Source organism: Zingiber officinale, chromosome 8A (genome assembly GCF_018446385.1).
Source record: "Zingiber officinale cultivar Zhangliang chromosome 8A, Zo_v1.1, whole genome shotgun sequence".
NCBI lineage: Eukaryota > Viridiplantae > Streptophyta > Magnoliopsida > Zingiberales > Zingiberaceae > Zingiber > Zingiber officinale.
Window position 1 is genome coordinate 66485005 of NC_056000.1, and position 16033 is coordinate 66501037.

Sequence of the window (16033 nt, forward strand, 5' to 3'; positions counted from 1 at the left end):
TTGGGTTGGATGGACTTGGGCGCCACGTCGATTGGGCCAATACGCGTCCGTGTATGCTAACATCGGTCCGCCTCAGACTCATACCACATCCGTCTCCTCCTCTGCCTCCGCCCTTCGCCTTCATCACCTCCTTTCGCTCTCTCCTCCTCTCTCCTCTGGTGAGTCTCGCAGATCGCAACCAGTTCGACTCCTTCCGCCTTCGATCTACCTCAGGCAAGCAGCATCTTGATCCCTCTCTCGCTTTTTCTTTGTTTTTTTTACCTGGATCGCTTTATCTTTTGAGAGGTAAATCTGGAATATTGCAACGCTGTTCTCTTAATTTACTTCTGTTTGTCCATCGAGGTTCCATTTTGATTCTGTAAGAATGCTAGAACATGGTATGCAGTCAGAGGGACTGCTGAATTTCATTTCAGTCGATTGAATCTTGAATCTGCAATCTAGCCCCTTGTAGTTTGGGAATATAGTCATTTTAATCTGTACGAGGTCATAGATCTATCAAATTCAGTGGGAGTGAGCTTGAGCTAGGTTATTCACTGCATTACACAATTATGTGAAGTTTGTTCTCACCTTGATTCATTTTTGCGTATTGTTACTGATCATTTGAGATCTTTCAGAATGATTTTGAGCGAGGTTCTTGTTTTATCAAGTTTAATAGGCAAACACAATAGATATTAGATTGAGTCTGTTGATCTTATTGAGTCAAAATAGCTGAGGAAGTTATTATAACAATCTTTACAATTCGTTTGTGGATTCAGTGGTGCCTTTGGGTTGCAAATGTATTTGTAGTTAGAATTTGGTGGATTTTGTATTAATAATTTGATACTGATTCTTTCTTGTATTCATTTCTGATTACTCAATCAGAGTCTTAGTTGTTTGGAAATAATCAAATATTGTGTGAACATTATTCTCATCCTTATTTTAGTCCCAACTATTCGGAGTCAATTATCTGAATCTTAATCTCCCCTTTGAACTATATATAGCACTAACAATAAAACATTGGTGCGGATTCTTCCCCTCCGGTTCCCTCAAAACTAAGACAATCTTTGGATTGGAGTTTCACGCCATTGCCAAATGTCTGTTAAAATTATATTTATCTGTTGCATGTGAAAATGTTCAAAAAGTTTATTTCTCTAGTTGGACAAAATGAATTTGATTAGAAATATTGATGTGCAAAAAGTTGAAGAAGATATAGCAATGTTTAATTTTATAAAAAAAATGGAGTACGAAGTGCAATTTATTTGACTAGCAATATTGATACCAGTAGAATTCACATAAAAGATCAATGTTACCTTATCCAAATGATTAGGAAGTCATTTTTTTATTGTATTGGTTATACTTTTGTTAATTTGCTGGTGAGTTATGCATGGTAATTCTCCATCCTTTTCAAGGAAAAACTGTTATCAACTTCTTAACATAGATAGATGTTTTCTGTGCTATAAGTTTGTTTAGAGCCAATTTTTTCTTTAAGAAAGGTTTATAATTCAGTATCAATAAGGAATTCTAAAGATTTGTTTGAAGAGAAAAAGCAAATCAAATTTTCATTTCTTATTTGCAGCATCATGGGACTTGGATATATTTGGTATTATATTGTAGGCCTCATATTTGTGATTTCAAAAAATTCTTAAACACAAACCTGGCCGATTTGCTAGGATTTTTTGTTATTCAATGTTATATGAAAATTGAACTCTAATTCCCACTTGTTTTTCTATTAAACATTCTAGTATAATATTGAAAATAGAATTCTAATTTCAACTATTATGGTTTCAAATGGGACATTTGTTGGTTCATGCTTTATGTGTCAAATATCTTTTTTTCTTTTGTTAACATATATGCTTGGAGGAAATGGCATAACTATGTAGAAAGGTCTTGTAGTTTAGTTTATAAGCTTATCAACCGTGCAGAATTGTTATCATTTTAGGTCGAAAGGGGACATGAGTGTTGGTAAACTTTATCAGGAACTAGAATGAAGGTAACATGTATACCTAAGTGGAAATGATGAACTGCTACAGGATAGAAAGAAAATAAGCAAATCGACAAATAAGTTTCTGTTCCTTGACCAATATGAATGGGAGACTGTCCAATCCCTGTTCAAGAGCACTTTTTTTTCATCCATAGTCTTGCAGCATGGATGGTTTGAAGAGGAGGATGGTATTTTGATCTATTGAACTACAGCTAGACAATATGGCTCCACACATAAAATTAGATATGTTATCGTTCAACATTTAACTCTAGATCCAACTTAATACCCAGGTGCTCTACTTCACAGCGAAAAGCTGATAAGAAGTGCAGATTGCCCCACCTACAATCCATCCGAATGATCTTGAATGACTCTTCTTAGGCTTGCACCACTCATGTGTGGGACAACTGAGGCATCAGTGTTCATCTTGGAAACACCTGTTGGTCCATTCAACTGGTGCACTGATGTTGTCTACTAAGTTAACCTCGATCCATCTAAGAAATTCCTAGGCTAGATTTTTCTTTTTTTCTTGGAGAGAACAGTCTGCCATACATAGATTAGCTTCCCAGAAGACCATCATTTGCTGCACAAGACCATCTGAAAAGAAGTTTATATCAAACCGGTGATCCTATTCTTTTCTGTATGCCCTAAGACAAGGAACCATTCCTAAACTGGTGAAGTAGGAATTCTTCCACTGAGAAGCATAATGGAAATTATCAATGGCTAAATGTGGCTGTGCCTGCCAAATTTGTGTGAAGATCATGAGTTGTTCTCCAGAAAAATAGACGCACTTACCTTGAAACCTGGCATTTCTACATCAGCTTCTGAAGTGAAACATTGCAGAGATCCAAGTTCTCCCTTTTAAGCAGCCTTTCATATTTATACGTATTCTATTCCTTGTTTATTTGACTCTTTGTCTATTCAATTTTATGAACCGAACGAAGTTTACACATTACTGGTGTAGATGTCAATTACAGCATTAGGAAGTCATTAGTGCACTCTAATTTTATGGATTTTGTCACTGATACTACTTTTTTTCCCTTGAATTTTGCTGCTGATATTTTTACTCAGAAGCCAAAACATTTTTAATCGAAGCTCCTCTGTTTTTCCAGGTCCTGACTGAACAAAATGTCTGCTTTACCATTAGCAACTGCTGAAGCATGTGATGCAAACCCCCATCTGATCCTCAACGGTGAGCTCCGGGCCCTCCAGCCGATCTTCCAAATCTATGGGAGGCGGCAGGTCTTCTCCGGCCCCATTGTCACCCTCAAGGTCTTCGAGGACAACGTCCTCATTCGTGAGTTCCTCGAGGAGAGAGGAAATGGCCGTGTCCTTGTTGTCGATGGAGGAGGAAGCATGCGTTGCGCCATTTTGGGAGGCAACCCGGTTCAACAGGCTCAGAACAATGGCTGGGCTGGCATTGTCGTCAACGGCTGCATCAGGGACGTGGACGAGATCAATGGCTGCGACATCGGTGTGAGGGCTTTGGGTTCCCACCCCATGAAGGCCAACAAGAAAGGCTTTGGGGAGAAGCATGCAGCGGTTAACATCGCCGGGACGAGGATTTCTGATGGCGAGTGGCTCTACGCTGACAGTGATGGCATTTTGGTTTCCAGGACTGAGATCTCTGTTTGAAATCCTTCTGATAGAACATGAATCATGGCCATGGCCATGGCCATGCTGCATTAAGTGAACCACATTTGATCAATTTGAGATGTAACTTCTTGATCCTCTTTTGAGTATCAAACTCGACTAAGATTAAGGACGTTGGAGACTCGATTAGCGACTCTTGATGTATGTAATGAATGTGATTTGGGGTTTTAAGTTAAGAAACTAGTAAATTTTGTATTACAACTCAATCAAAATGGTGCTTTTTATTTCTAAATAGTTTACAAGAATGAAAACACTTAACAAAACTCCTGGAAGCATGAGCTAGGTACGGATCTAGACATTACAAGAGGAGTGATCTTGTTTAGTTAAAATTGATTTTAATTAAATTACTATATTTAGAACAATTCTAATCCAAAAGTAATCTAATTTAATAAAAAATTAATTAAATAGTATTACAGTAATTTTGATTAAAATTACTATAACATAGAGCACTTAACTAAAATTATTTGAAATAATTTGGTAAAAAATATTAGACAAGGATATTCTAAAAATACAGAGCACTTAACTAAAATTATTTGAAATAATTTGGTAAAAAATATTAGACAAGGATATTCTAAAAATATAGAGCACTTAACTAAAATTATTTGAAATAATTTGTTAAAATATTAGACAAGGATATTCTAAAAATATAGGTGCTCTTTTAATACTTTTTTTTAAAATGTAGATCACACATTTTTGTATATAGGTGCTCTTTTAATATATTTTTAAAAAAAAAATATAGATGTCCTAGGTGGCCTTAAAATTGATGCTTGGTCATTACGTTAGAGATGTCATGCGTCTACGATCTGCACTACGCCCGAGGGCATTAATATTTTTTTTAAATAGTGTCATTATGATTTTTATCCTATAATTTATGATTAAAGTTAAGATTAATTTAATTATGTAATTAAAAAAATATGTTAATTAATATTTTTCAGCATTCAATAATTTGAAGTTTATACATTGGTTTAAATATTAATTAACTATTATAAGTGTTTAAAAAATAAAGTATAATGCAAATATAATTATGAGCATTATTTTCATTGCATTTTAAAAATAAATTAAATGATTATAATTCTTGAGAAATAAATAATTATTAAATTATAGAAAAGAAAAGTTCAAATTTTATCAGATTCATTTATTGCATATAAGCATTAAATTTAAATAAAATTAATTCTAAAAAATTTTAGAATTTGCATAAATACTTTAGATTTTAAATAGTCAACTAATGTTATAATTTTTTTAAAAAAAAATATTTTATATTAAAAAAAATGTTAAAGCACATTTTAACATTATCAAAATTTGAAAAGGCATTTTGAAAAAATATACATTTTGAAAATTATTCTTTCCTTTCCATCGCTGCCCATCCTCTCTCCCTCTCTCTTTATCGTTCGGCGAGGAGAACCTCCAATTGCTGGAGAGTGTCGCCCTCGGAGGATGCGCCGGTTTATGGTGTCTTCGCCGGCCTTGCTCGCGCTCCGGAGCGGCACCGGGTGGTCGGACGAGGTGAACGGCTCTGCCTTGTGGCAAGATCGGATCTTCCACACCCTCGCCCTCCTCTACGGCCTCTTGTCCGCTATCGCCCTCGTAATCCCCCTCCCTCCCTTTTGCTTCAACTTCATTTCTCGATCGTGCGCTCTAGGGTTTCGTTTTCTGATTTTGAATTCTGGTGTTTGCTGGAATGGGAAATTTGACTAATTTACAGTTGCGTGGGATTATTGTTGCATATCGCTGTGTTCATTCTCTATGTTCTCTAATTGCAGATTCAATTGATTAGGATTGAATGTAGAGTGCCGGAGTTTGGTTGGACGGCGCAGAAGGTCTTCTACTTTTTGAATTTCCTTGTTGACGGCGGTAAATAAGATGGCTTTTTTTAGTAACATGCTCCTTGCATGTTCATGTTTAGCGTTATATTGTACTTGCAATTTGCAGTTCGGTCACTGGTCTTTGCATTTCGTCGGGGTATTGAGAAAATAAGCCCTGAGGTACCTTCTTCTTCTTCTCTGATATATGCTTCATGGTTATTGAGTGCATGTATATACTTGTTGGAGTTTCAGATAATTCAACATATTCTTCTGGACTTTCCTGGTCTTGCATTCTTTACTACCTATGCATTGCTGGTATTATTTTGGGCAGAAATCTACTATCAGGTTGGTATTCACAATATGATCTATGAGTGTTTAAGGAACGCAAATTGAGCTGTGTGCTTATTTGTTTTTTTGGTGTTATTTTCAGGCACGTTCAGTATCGACTGATGAGCTAGGGCCTATGTTCTGTGCAATTAACACAGTTGTGTATGTTACACAGGTATTTTTTTCTTTGTAGCATTAACATTGTGCTTATTTCTGTGGTTGAAAAAAACTTCTATATACATGGTTCATATGCCTTTTTAAGTATTTTATGGCTCTATCCATTGGATTTTGATATTTCTCCATGGTTGTATGAGGACACAGATAATCATACTATTAGTATGTGATTTCCATGGAAAAGTTTTCTACAAGTTCCAAATGGATTATGGTGTTCAATTCATGTTCATTGATGACTTCAGTTATCCCTTCTGATTCAATCCTCTTCCTTTGTTGTTTAGATATATCAGAGTACTAGTTAAAGTGAACTAATAAGCATAATCACTATTGTATTTCATCTTAGCTATTACCTCTAAGTTGTCACTCAAATGAAATTTAGGTTTGATTTTGGTATAGTGAGCACAAGGTTTGGACTATAAATGGATGATGAAGTGGTAGAAGAGTGCCATCTTTTGGAAGAAAAAAGAGAGGAAACTAGATTAATGCTTCATGCATTTGCTGTGAATTACATCTGAAGTAATTATCTTCTGGACCTTATTGGATGGTTTGGTATTATGAACCTGGACTCTCAAAACTAGACGAATGTTTTTTGCATTTTGGCAGGGACTATGAGGAGATAGAAAGAACAATGAGGAACCAAAAGAAAGGCACCTCTAAACTCTTTTCTATACTATCCTAGTATCGTTATGAAAACTAGCATTGTATTACCTTGCACATGTCTTCAAGTATGCTTATGACACTTGTAGTCTTCACTATTGGTCTTTCTCTGGTATCTATGATTGAACTCGGTTATGCATTTGAGATGGTCAATAGACCTGTGTCTTCCTTAACATTTTTGTTTACATGCAAATTGAAATACTAGATCAGATAGCTCTTGTAAGATTTTGTTTTTGTGATGAAAGTTTAGGCAAGGGAATGGGGAAAAAAGATTCACTCTAGTTCATATATGTTACTCTGTTGATGCCAAACAACATTGCTCATTTGTGCTGACTATTTTGGCTCTGAATAAATTGTAATTATTATTCCTCTATGTATGTTTGTGTCTAGTAGAGAATCTTACACTTGTCTCGACTATTTTAGAGAGTGGCATCATTTTTTTCAATTGTTTGCAGATCTCACTTTGGCTGGTCCTGTGGTGGAAGCCAATCCAAGCCATGATAATTGTCTCCCAAATGTTATTTGCAGGTTTGGTTCTTGTTCCTGTGTTACTTAATAACCCAATATACATGAATGAAATATAATACGGGAAATATTTTATGCTTCCAACAGGTGTCTCATTGTTTGCTGCCTTTGGTTTCCTTTTGTACGGTGGGAGGTATGTCAAATCTGCTAATGAACACATTTTCACCTCAGATTCAATTCAAATTCTATGTTTGTTTCATTCTTTTATGATACTATGTTTTTAGTTTTTAGTTTGCCGACGTCCTATTTCCTAGCAGGTCTCTGTTATGGTTTATTTGTTTGCATAGTAAAGGCAAGATTATGGGAAAGCCTGAGATTCATCACAATATTGGTTTTCGCCTGCATCCAGCTCCTAGATTTTTAAATACCAAAAACTATTTAACAGTCGCACCAAAAAAAAACATTGCAGGCATACCAACATCTAAAATGTGAATTAATGCTGAAGGAAACAAGTCTATCTGAGAATTAACGAGGCCTGCTAGTCATTGCTGACTATGCAGCTAAGACTTGCTCAAAGGTTTTACTCATTTATCACACCACTTGTTCTGGTGTTTCGCTCCTACAAGGTATTTTGGAACAAACCAGAAGTTTCTAGGATGAATAAACTTGTTCCTGTAATATTGTTGTTTATTTCCCAATAATTAGGTACGGCTAAAACATAAGTAAACCTCAAAAGTTGTATTGTGTCTAGTTTTAGAAATTATTCAATGCATCTTCATTTCTCACATATGATGACCCTTTTTAATCATGAGAACTTCGTTCCACCTTCAGCACTCATTTTTGTTTGCTTTATGAAGTTATATTATGTTATCATTAGGCTTTTCTTAATGTTGAAGCACTTCCCTGTGGAATCGAAAGGGCGCCGAAAGAAGTTGCAGGAGGTATATTATGATGTATTGCTGTTCACTTTTGCATTTGCCTTCACTGATTACCCTTTTTCTACTTCTCTTGTATAGATCGGCTATGTTGCAGCTATATGTTTCCTCTGTTTTTTATTCAGATGTGTTTTGGTAAGTAAAGAGTCTAGAGGCACTCAGTCACTTGCAACTTATGCTTTGCTTCATAACCTTTCTTGCGAGATAACTGACGTATTAGTTTTACTTATTTGGACTCTAATTTTCAGATGTGCATCAACGCATTTGATAGAACCGCAGAACTTGATGTTCTCGACCACCCAATTCTGAACTTCGTCTACTACATGGTATTATCCACCCAGTACCCTATTTGTATGTATACATGATGATGATTGTCATAACATGGTAGTTGTATTTGTAGAAATTAGTGGTACTTTGGGAATGGATGCATTTTAATATGATTCAGGTTTTGTGTCTCCTAATTCAGAGATATGACCTTAAATAATAAAGGACGGACCAGTGCACGAAACTCTAGCCAATGTGGTGTCCCATGGAAATGGCAACCCATATTAAGTCTATTATACGTAATCTTATCTTACATTGTATTCATGACTCAAACCTGTGACTACAAGGTCATATGGTGGCAACTTTATCATTGTGCCAAGACTCCTCTTATCTTATATAATAACCGATGATATTTAATCGGCACTGAGATTAATGGAAGGATAAGATTGTCTACCTTAAATAGTTGAGACAAACATTATTTGACGATTTCATTGGCACTGATGTCAATTTTTTCATTAAAAATATCTTGTAGAACTGATATTTCTCTCTTCGGTGGTTGGTAGGGGATAACTGTTGTGGTCAACCAAAATTATTTTGGTGAAATTCAAAGTTAATTGAGTTTAGCTGGTGAAACAAATAGAATGCGAATAAAAAACGCAACTTTGTTGGTGTTTTTCAGAGTGAGTTTTGATTCAGTTCACCTGTTAGTTGAGTTTAGCTAGTAAAACAAATAGAATACGAATAAAACCATTACAGGATCATAGATTTAAATCTCTAATGACTATATAAAGTTTGTAAAAATAAAGTGCATACAATCTAGATAGAATTTATATGAGTAAATATCGACATAAAAATTTATATCACAGATTTAAAAACTAGAAAAGTTTATAAAAAGGAAAAAGTGGACACATGTGACACCCTAATCTAGATCTATCTAATAAAGGGATTATTATTAATTTTGATTTAAGGAATTTGGGTCAATGCTTATGCATAGTAAGTTCATAAACCATTTTTCTTATTTGGGTTGCTTGTGATATATGATATGGGAGCAGGCCTAATCTAATCTCAGTAATGATAACGCATTGGAAAAGGGTTGCCTGTGTATGCCGACGCCGGTATTGGATCTCGCGTGAGACTAAGGGCCGGTTTTCTACAAACAAAGGAAAAAGTAGTGGGGAAATTTATAGGAACAGAATTGCCAAATATCTGTCTTGCAAAAATTTTCGGTCAGCTTATTTCCTTGATGTTTTCCCCTCAAAACATGCCCCAAGCGAGGGAATTTGTGATGGTGCCTAATTTTTTAATCTCACATGAGCTTACAAAGGGGGAGGCTTAAATGAATGAATTGCTATTCTGATTTCTTCTCATCTCAATCACTGAAAGAAACTACAATCTTACAAGATTCAGAGTTGAACCAATGCTTTTTTATTTCTTATCGATAATTGACATTTATTTGAGCTTTTTTTTTTAATGATGTGCAATATTTCTGTCTCTTATAGTTTGTTGAGATCCTGCCTTCTTCCTCGGTACTTTTCATCTTGAGGAAGCTGCCACCTAAACGTGATATAACTCAGTACCACCCAATTCACTAATTGAAGTAGTAGCAGTTCCTGAACTATTTGATGCTGAAGTATACAGAGATTGAGTTTAGCGGAAAGTGGCAATCCCCTAGATTGTGATATGATTCGAAGAATTAGGGTTGCTTCATCAGGATTGAGAAATACTTTGTTTGCAGGTCTGTGTATCGTTATTTAAACTCTCACGACTAAATCATTGCAACTGAGTAATTCTTTGATACGTTCTGGGCACAACTCGGTTTTAGTGTTTATTGTTCATTAGAAACTCGGTTCAACTGATACGGATTGTGTAAGCTATTCATTCGATCATATTTCTTTTTTATTTTTTCATGGTAATGACACTCTGGATTTATATTGTTGATGTTCTGTGCGCAACTCGGTTATATTGACACTCTGGCTTTTATATTTTTGGTGTTCTGTGCACAACTCAGTTATAGTGTTTCTTATCCATTCGAAACTCGGTTCAATTGATGTAGGCCAACTAGTTTGAATTATGTAAGTTAGGATATAAATAAACTAAGTCGCCCATGAACTATTCGAACTTCAATTTGATAAAAGTTCGTTTGAACTCGTTTAATAAGGTTCGTTAAAATAAATAAATCAAGCTCAAGTTGTACAATATTCGGCTCGTTAACTCGTGAACATATTCGTTAATAAGTTCATAAATCAAATTTTAAATGAAAAAATAATAGTTTTGATATTAAATTTATAGATTTTATATTCTACTTATAAAATATATATAGATAAATATATTAAATTTGTTTATTAGATTAAAATTATAAATTTTAATAAGAATATTTTAATTTTCTCTAAATATATAATTTAGTTTTTTAATGAATATTTAAATTTATAATTTATATTTATTAAACTCGTTTAGGCTCGATAAAAATTTAAATAAGCTTATGAGTCATGAATATATTCGTTAAATAAAGCTCGAGCTCGATTCGATTATAAATAAATCAAACTCAAACATTCAAGAGTTCAGCTCGACTCGATTACGTCCCTATTCTTTTGATTGTATTGTTCTATTTGTTTGTAATTTTCTTGGTAAAATATGAACTAAGCATGATGTCAAATATAATTGTATTCAATAAAAGATCATGAACGACGGAAGAAGTAGAAGAAAGGTTTGTTTGGCATACCTTGTGCTGCGGATGTGGGAACAGAGTAGAAATGAAGCGAACTTTTTCTAAATTCTTCAAGCCAGTTAAAAAATATTTAATTTATATTTAAAATTATCAAATTTGAATTGAACTGTCGATAACTCTTTCGAGCCGAATTTAAATCTATAATAATTTATTCAATTATTCACAAGTTGAATTGAACGGTTGCTTTTTTATATTGTTGATGTTGCGTGCGCAACTCAGATATAGTGTTTCTTATTCATTCGAAACTCGGTTCAATTGATATAGGCCAACTAGTTTGACTCCTGTAAGCTGCTCTTTTGATTCTATTGTTCTATTTGTTTGTAGTTTTCTTGGTAAACTATGAACTAAGCATGATATCAAATTGTATTCAATAAAACATCATAAACGACGGAAGAAATAGAAGAAAGATTTGTTTGGCATACCTTGTGTTCTGGATGTGGGTACAGAGTAGGGGTGCATATGACTCAAACTTGTTCATGAATTTCTTGAGTCACTTTGACGAATATTTAATTCATATTTAAAATTATCAAATTCAAAACTGAATTTTATTAGGGTCGATAATTTTTTTTAAATCAAATTTAATTCTATAATATTTTTTTTAATTATTCATATTATTTTGACATAATTTTAATATACTCAAATTAAAATTTCGACATAATTTTAATATACTCAAATTAAAATCTCAATAATTCAAATGAACTCAAACTTAAATCACTTCAAACTAAAATTTGAAAATTTAAACAATTCCAATCAAATTTATTTCAAAACAAGTTTAAACAAAAATTATTCACATTTTCAAACTTAAAATCGAATTCAAATATCACAGATATTTTTTAAACTTGAATTCAAATATCAATATTTAATTCAAATATCACATATATTTTTCAAACTTAAACTCATATATCAATATTTTCATTATATTCGATTAGTTTGCATCCTTAGTCCGGAACTTAAACTCATATATCAATATTTTCATTATATTCGATTAGTTTGCATATGCTTGGTCTGTAAAATTTATGTTTTGATTCCATTTACCATTCCTTCCAAATCTAACAGGCTTCTCTAGGCATTTGTTTTAAAGTAATAATATGCTAATTTTAAAATTAGTTTGTGACAAAAGACATATTAGCATCCTAGATTTTTAATAATAATAAAAAAGTACTAGAATGTGTTTTTACTCTTAAAATTAAAATAATTATAATTTTATAAAGTGTAAAGCTGATCTTAAAACAAAAGTGCAACACTACCAACGGACAATTCCTACTACTACAATGCTTGTATCCAAAGCACCAGTTTCCTGCGATAGAATTAAACAGTGGGCACAACATATCGATTCTAAGAGCAATGCCTCGACTATCAGTGTTGGTTCCAGCAATTACTCCATCCATCGTGTTAGCGTGCTACTCAAATTTCTTGATCAACGAGAGATCGTGCAGCATTTTCTCAATCGCATCGTCTTCCAGCTTCCGACCTTTGCTCTGTGAATCATTAGCATTTCCAATGTGCAATCTATTAGTTGCGAAATAAAATCAACCTTGAAATGCAAAAACAGAGTTAAGTGAATCAAAATTTTCTTAGGAGAAAGCACAGATGATAATGCACTAATGGCAAGTAAGATGGCCATCGTTAACACAAATAGACTAGAACTCTTCAGGATTCAGATGTACGAATACCATCTATATCACAAGATCGCCTCCCTAAATGAATGTGTGATCTTATTTCATTTGTTATACAAAGTGCAACTACATTATTGAATAAAACATTTAGGACATCCATCGAATTGTTGTCCTTTTTTGTCTATAGCCTATCCATCTAAGGGACTAGACAGGATGAGCAGAGAGCTACACCAAGCTTGACTATATTCAACCTTGTTCATTTATTTGTTCCAGCGTATTCACTAAAAATCTTAGCAAATTCGAGACAAGCACCCAAATAAAATGTCAAAAAATCTCCTTTAATGAGATAGTTCTAAAGAAATATACCTTGATAGATGGGACAATTGCAATAGCTTCTTCAACAGTATCAGGACAGAGATTTCCCAGTACACAAAGCTGCAAATGAACATTAATATGGTTAAATGTTACGAGATGCCTCCGGAATTTCAAGCGAAAAAATGGCCATACCTCAAACTCCGCTAATTTGTATCTGCTTAGAACTCTACGAAACCAATTAAGGTTGAAACTTTTGGAACTTGTAGGAGGAAAATTAGAAATGGATAAAAGAAAATAAGCTACAGACCCAGATGTCCATACTGAATATTGAACGAACGTTCTTTCATGCACAATTATGAAATTAAGGATACTCTCGTGCTTGCCTCACTGCATCTGTGTTCTTGTAGTTACTAAAGCGTTTGACATATTGCATTGATTTCTCAAATACTCTGAATCATAACAACAATGTCAGTGAAGCTAAAGATAAGAAAGTGAATGTGAAAGTGTTGTCACAAGGCAAAAAAAGACAAACAAAATGATTAAAGTGAAGAACCACTCACTGGGAGATCTGGTTTGTAGGATCAGTAGACATCTGCTGGAGTTGATCGTATTTGTGATCGAGAATTCGAGCAACTTCACAATTCATCAGACATTTGGCCTTCAAAAACTCTGGAAATTTAAAGAAATCAACAATGACAGAAATAGTATAACTACTTGTAACTTAGAGAAATAACAATAATGTCAACATACGTCTAAAACGAGTAAAAATTTAAGTTTGAAGCGACATGAAAACAAGCAGGAAACTTCAGCATGAAATACAAAATTAAAGCTATGCTAACCAACAGTAGCCAGTTATGATTGTACTAATTTTGCAAGAAAATAGTTGATGGTCCATGCCTCACAGAAAAATCCTGATGAGAAATTTTTTTTTCATTGTATCACATTATGGAAGCTTAAGCATTGTGGTCAACTGAGACTAGGTATGAACAAAAGAAGAAGAGAGAGTAAAGACTTTAATAAATAAGTCTAACCATTCACTATGAAGGGTTAACCAAGACTTCACATCCATGTCATTTTTGAAGATTCTACAGAATATCTTCATAATGTGAGAGGTTTGTACAAATTGTGCCATTGATATAACGTTAAGATAAAATGGAAAAAAAAAAAAAAGGATTAAAAGTGAAGCAATGAATGGAAACAAAAAGGCAAACACATGAAAATGTTCTACCTAAATCAAAACCAAATCAAACTAAACTAAAACCAATCCAGGATTGCTGATTTAGTTCAGTTCAGTTTGACAAGAATTTCCATAGTATTAAACATTTTATATAAAGTTAACACTATAAAAATTTATGTTTTTAGTTACAGCTTCAAATGCATAATCATCTCTTATGTTTGTAATTAGAGCTTGATATGTATACTCATTAGAACATTCAAAACTGTTACATATTTAATTACAAGAAAAAAACTATTTAATGTTTTCAGTTACATGATGCAACTTAGCAAAATTTAACTAATTATTTCATCATTTCCTATTATTAATGATGAGAAATGCTCCAAACTTGTATCGAAATTCATTACGTTGTGATATTTCAGGTCAAAATCATCTTGAAAATTAAAAACTGAAACTTAACCCAATAAAAATAAATTCATTAAACGACACTAAACGATCAATAAGTAGAAAACCCAAAGCAAAGTTAACTAGGTTCAGTTTGCTTTTTCGAGTTCAACCAAACAATACACACCTTGCCAAGGAGAATGAGAAAGGACGGGAAAAAGAAATTCAAAACCTAAGCAGCACTTACTCAATTTATCCCAAGTCATATATCCATGAAAGAGCAAATCAAATGAGATTCTTCACAAGAAAACATTGCTACGGAGATTAAATTACAGCCGGAACAGAGCCAAACAATTATAAAACAAAAGAGGAAAGGTAAGACATTCAATAGTAATTCCCAAAGAACGAAAATTACTCACCATCCCCGATCTTTAATTCAGCAGCGTTCTCTTCCTCCTCTCCCGACATGACGAGAACCAGCGGAGACGGAGACGGAGACGATGAAGGCGGGCGAGAGAGAGAACGAGATAAAGGTAGAGACTCAGCAGAGGAGGCGAAAGGGACGCCGGAAAGAGATGCCGACGATTTGGATCTGCAGAAACCCTCCTACGGCTCAGCACCCCCGAAAACCTAAGGAAGGAAGTCCTATAAATAAAATTTTATAATTCGATTGTGTCAAAAGGCCCTTCCCCATTGTCAAATCTGCCACCTTCGCACCCGCGGTTACAAAATTTGAGGAACATATAATGTAATTTTTAATAATTATTTAACAGAATTATAACTTAATATCAAATTAGAGTTAAACTCACTATTAAATTAAAATTTGAAAACATAGTTTAATATTAATTAGGGATGAGCAACAAAAAATCAATTCAATTAAATTAATCTACCAAAACTGATAAAATTGGAAAGTTTAATTTGGTTAATACGAAAATTTATTTTTATATTTAATTTTGATTATAAATTTCATAAATCGATTAAAAACGTAATTGCTTAATATCAATATTGATAAAAAAAAATAATTAATTCAACAATCAAATTAATTAATTTTATATAAATTTAATTTATGAAAAAAAAATAATCAATTAAATTTATTAAAAAGATAGATTAAATTTTTAATTGATTAATTTCCTCCATGCTAATTATCATCTCAATATTAACCTCATTTAAGTATAATAACTTTCTCCAAATATGAGAAAGGATCCTATATCCCACCCAAATAAATAAGGATATAAAGAGATTTTTCAGACTCAATTAAATAATTGATAATTAAATATGAGTATTTAAATAATAGAATATGAACAGATTAAATAATATATAGATTAAATAAATAAATAATTCCAGAACTCAATAACAAACACACTAATTATTTTTATTAATACTTAATTTATTTGTATTGAAGAAATAGATTTATTTTTTTATTATGTTTTTTATATATAATGTTAATTTTTGTTAAATGATAATAACAGTATGGAATAAAAAAATTATTAGTATAAAAACATCCATGAGTATGGATATAGAGATATGTATATCCACTCCAGATACAAAGATAAAGTTGAAAATCCGATAAAGATAGAGAGGGCGG

General features: G+C 33.2%; 3 protein-coding genes across 4 annotated transcripts; 2 read left to right on the forward strand and 1 right to left on the reverse strand.

Moving 5' to 3' along the window:
- The first annotated feature begins 15 nt into the window (after window positions 1-15).
- On the forward strand, window positions 16-3842 carry LOC122009342 (putative 4-hydroxy-4-methyl-2-oxoglutarate aldolase 2). Its single transcript, XM_042565460.1, has 2 exons — window positions 16-213; window positions 3070-3842. The coding sequence occupies exon 2, from the start codon at window positions 3086-3088 to the stop codon at window positions 3590-3592; it is 507 nt and encodes a 168-aa protein (XP_042421394.1). The 5' UTR covers window positions 16-213; window positions 3070-3085; the 3' UTR covers window positions 3593-3842.
- Window positions 3843-4969: 1127 nt separating this feature from the next.
- Window positions 4970-10134, forward strand: LOC122011640 (tobamovirus multiplication protein 3-like). 2 transcript variants are annotated; one of them, XM_042568019.1, is made up of 11 exons: window positions 4970-5194; window positions 5371-5461; window positions 5540-5592; window positions 5665-5757; window positions 5843-5914; window positions 7026-7098; window positions 7183-7228; window positions 7913-7976; window positions 8052-8105; window positions 8219-8296; window positions 9734-10134. In XM_042568019.1, exons 1-11 carry the CDS (start codon window positions 5045-5047, stop codon window positions 9824-9826), a joined length of 867 nt encoding a protein of 288 aa, XP_042423953.1. In that variant the 5' UTR covers window positions 4970-5044; the 3' UTR covers window positions 9827-10134. The 2 variants fall into 2 exon arrangements, with proteins under 2 accessions (XP_042423953.1, XP_042423952.1); XM_042568018.1 differs by having other exon boundaries at window positions 5540-5757.
- Window positions 10135-12145: 2011 nt separating this feature from the next.
- LOC122011641 (DNA-directed RNA polymerase II subunit 4-like) lies at window positions 12146-15114 on the reverse strand. The gene is made up of 6 exons (XM_042568020.1): window positions 14868-15114; window positions 13451-13559; window positions 13262-13339; window positions 13083-13116; window positions 12942-13010; window positions 12146-12437 (listed from the first exon to the last, which is right to left on the reverse strand). Exons 1-6 carry the CDS (start codon window positions 14914-14916, stop codon window positions 12360-12362), a joined length of 417 nt encoding a protein of 138 aa, XP_042423954.1. The 5' UTR covers window positions 14917-15114; the 3' UTR covers window positions 12146-12359.
- Between the last annotated feature and the right edge of the window lie 919 nt (window positions 15115-16033).

What these genes read in the sequence shown, in the direction of transcription:
- LOC122009342 (XM_042565460.1), top strand. Translation starts at nt 3,086, where the DNA reads ATGTCTGCTTTACCATTAGCAACTGCTGAAGCATGTGATGCAAACCCC.
- LOC122011640 (XM_042568018.1), top strand. Translation starts at nt 5,045, where the DNA reads ATGCGCCGGTTTATGGTGTCTTCGCCGGCCTTGCTCGCGCTCCGGAGC. An exon ending in CAGTTGTGTATGTTACACAG is followed by an intron (nt 5,915 to 7,025) that starts GTATTTTTTTCT and finishes AATTGTTTGCAG; the next exon opens with ATCTCACTTTGGCTGGTCCT. An exon ending in CTCCCAAATGTTATTTGCAG is followed by an intron (nt 7,099 to 7,182) that starts GTTTGGTTCTTG and finishes TGCTTCCAACAG; the next exon opens with GTGTCTCATTGTTTGCTGCC.
- LOC122011641 (XM_042568020.1), bottom strand. Translation starts at nt 14,916, where the DNA reads ATGTCGGGAGAGGAGGAAGAGAACGCTGCTGAATTAAAGATCGGGGAT. An exon ending in CCTACAAACCAGATCTCCCA is followed by an intron (nt 13,340 to 13,450) that starts GTGAGTGGTTCT and finishes GTTATGATTCAG; the next exon opens with AGTATTTGAGAAATCAATGC. An exon ending in ACAAATTAGCGGAGTTTGAG is followed by an intron (nt 13,011 to 13,082) that starts GTATGGCCATTT and finishes GTTCATTTGCAG; the next exon opens with CTTTGTGTACTGGGAAATCT.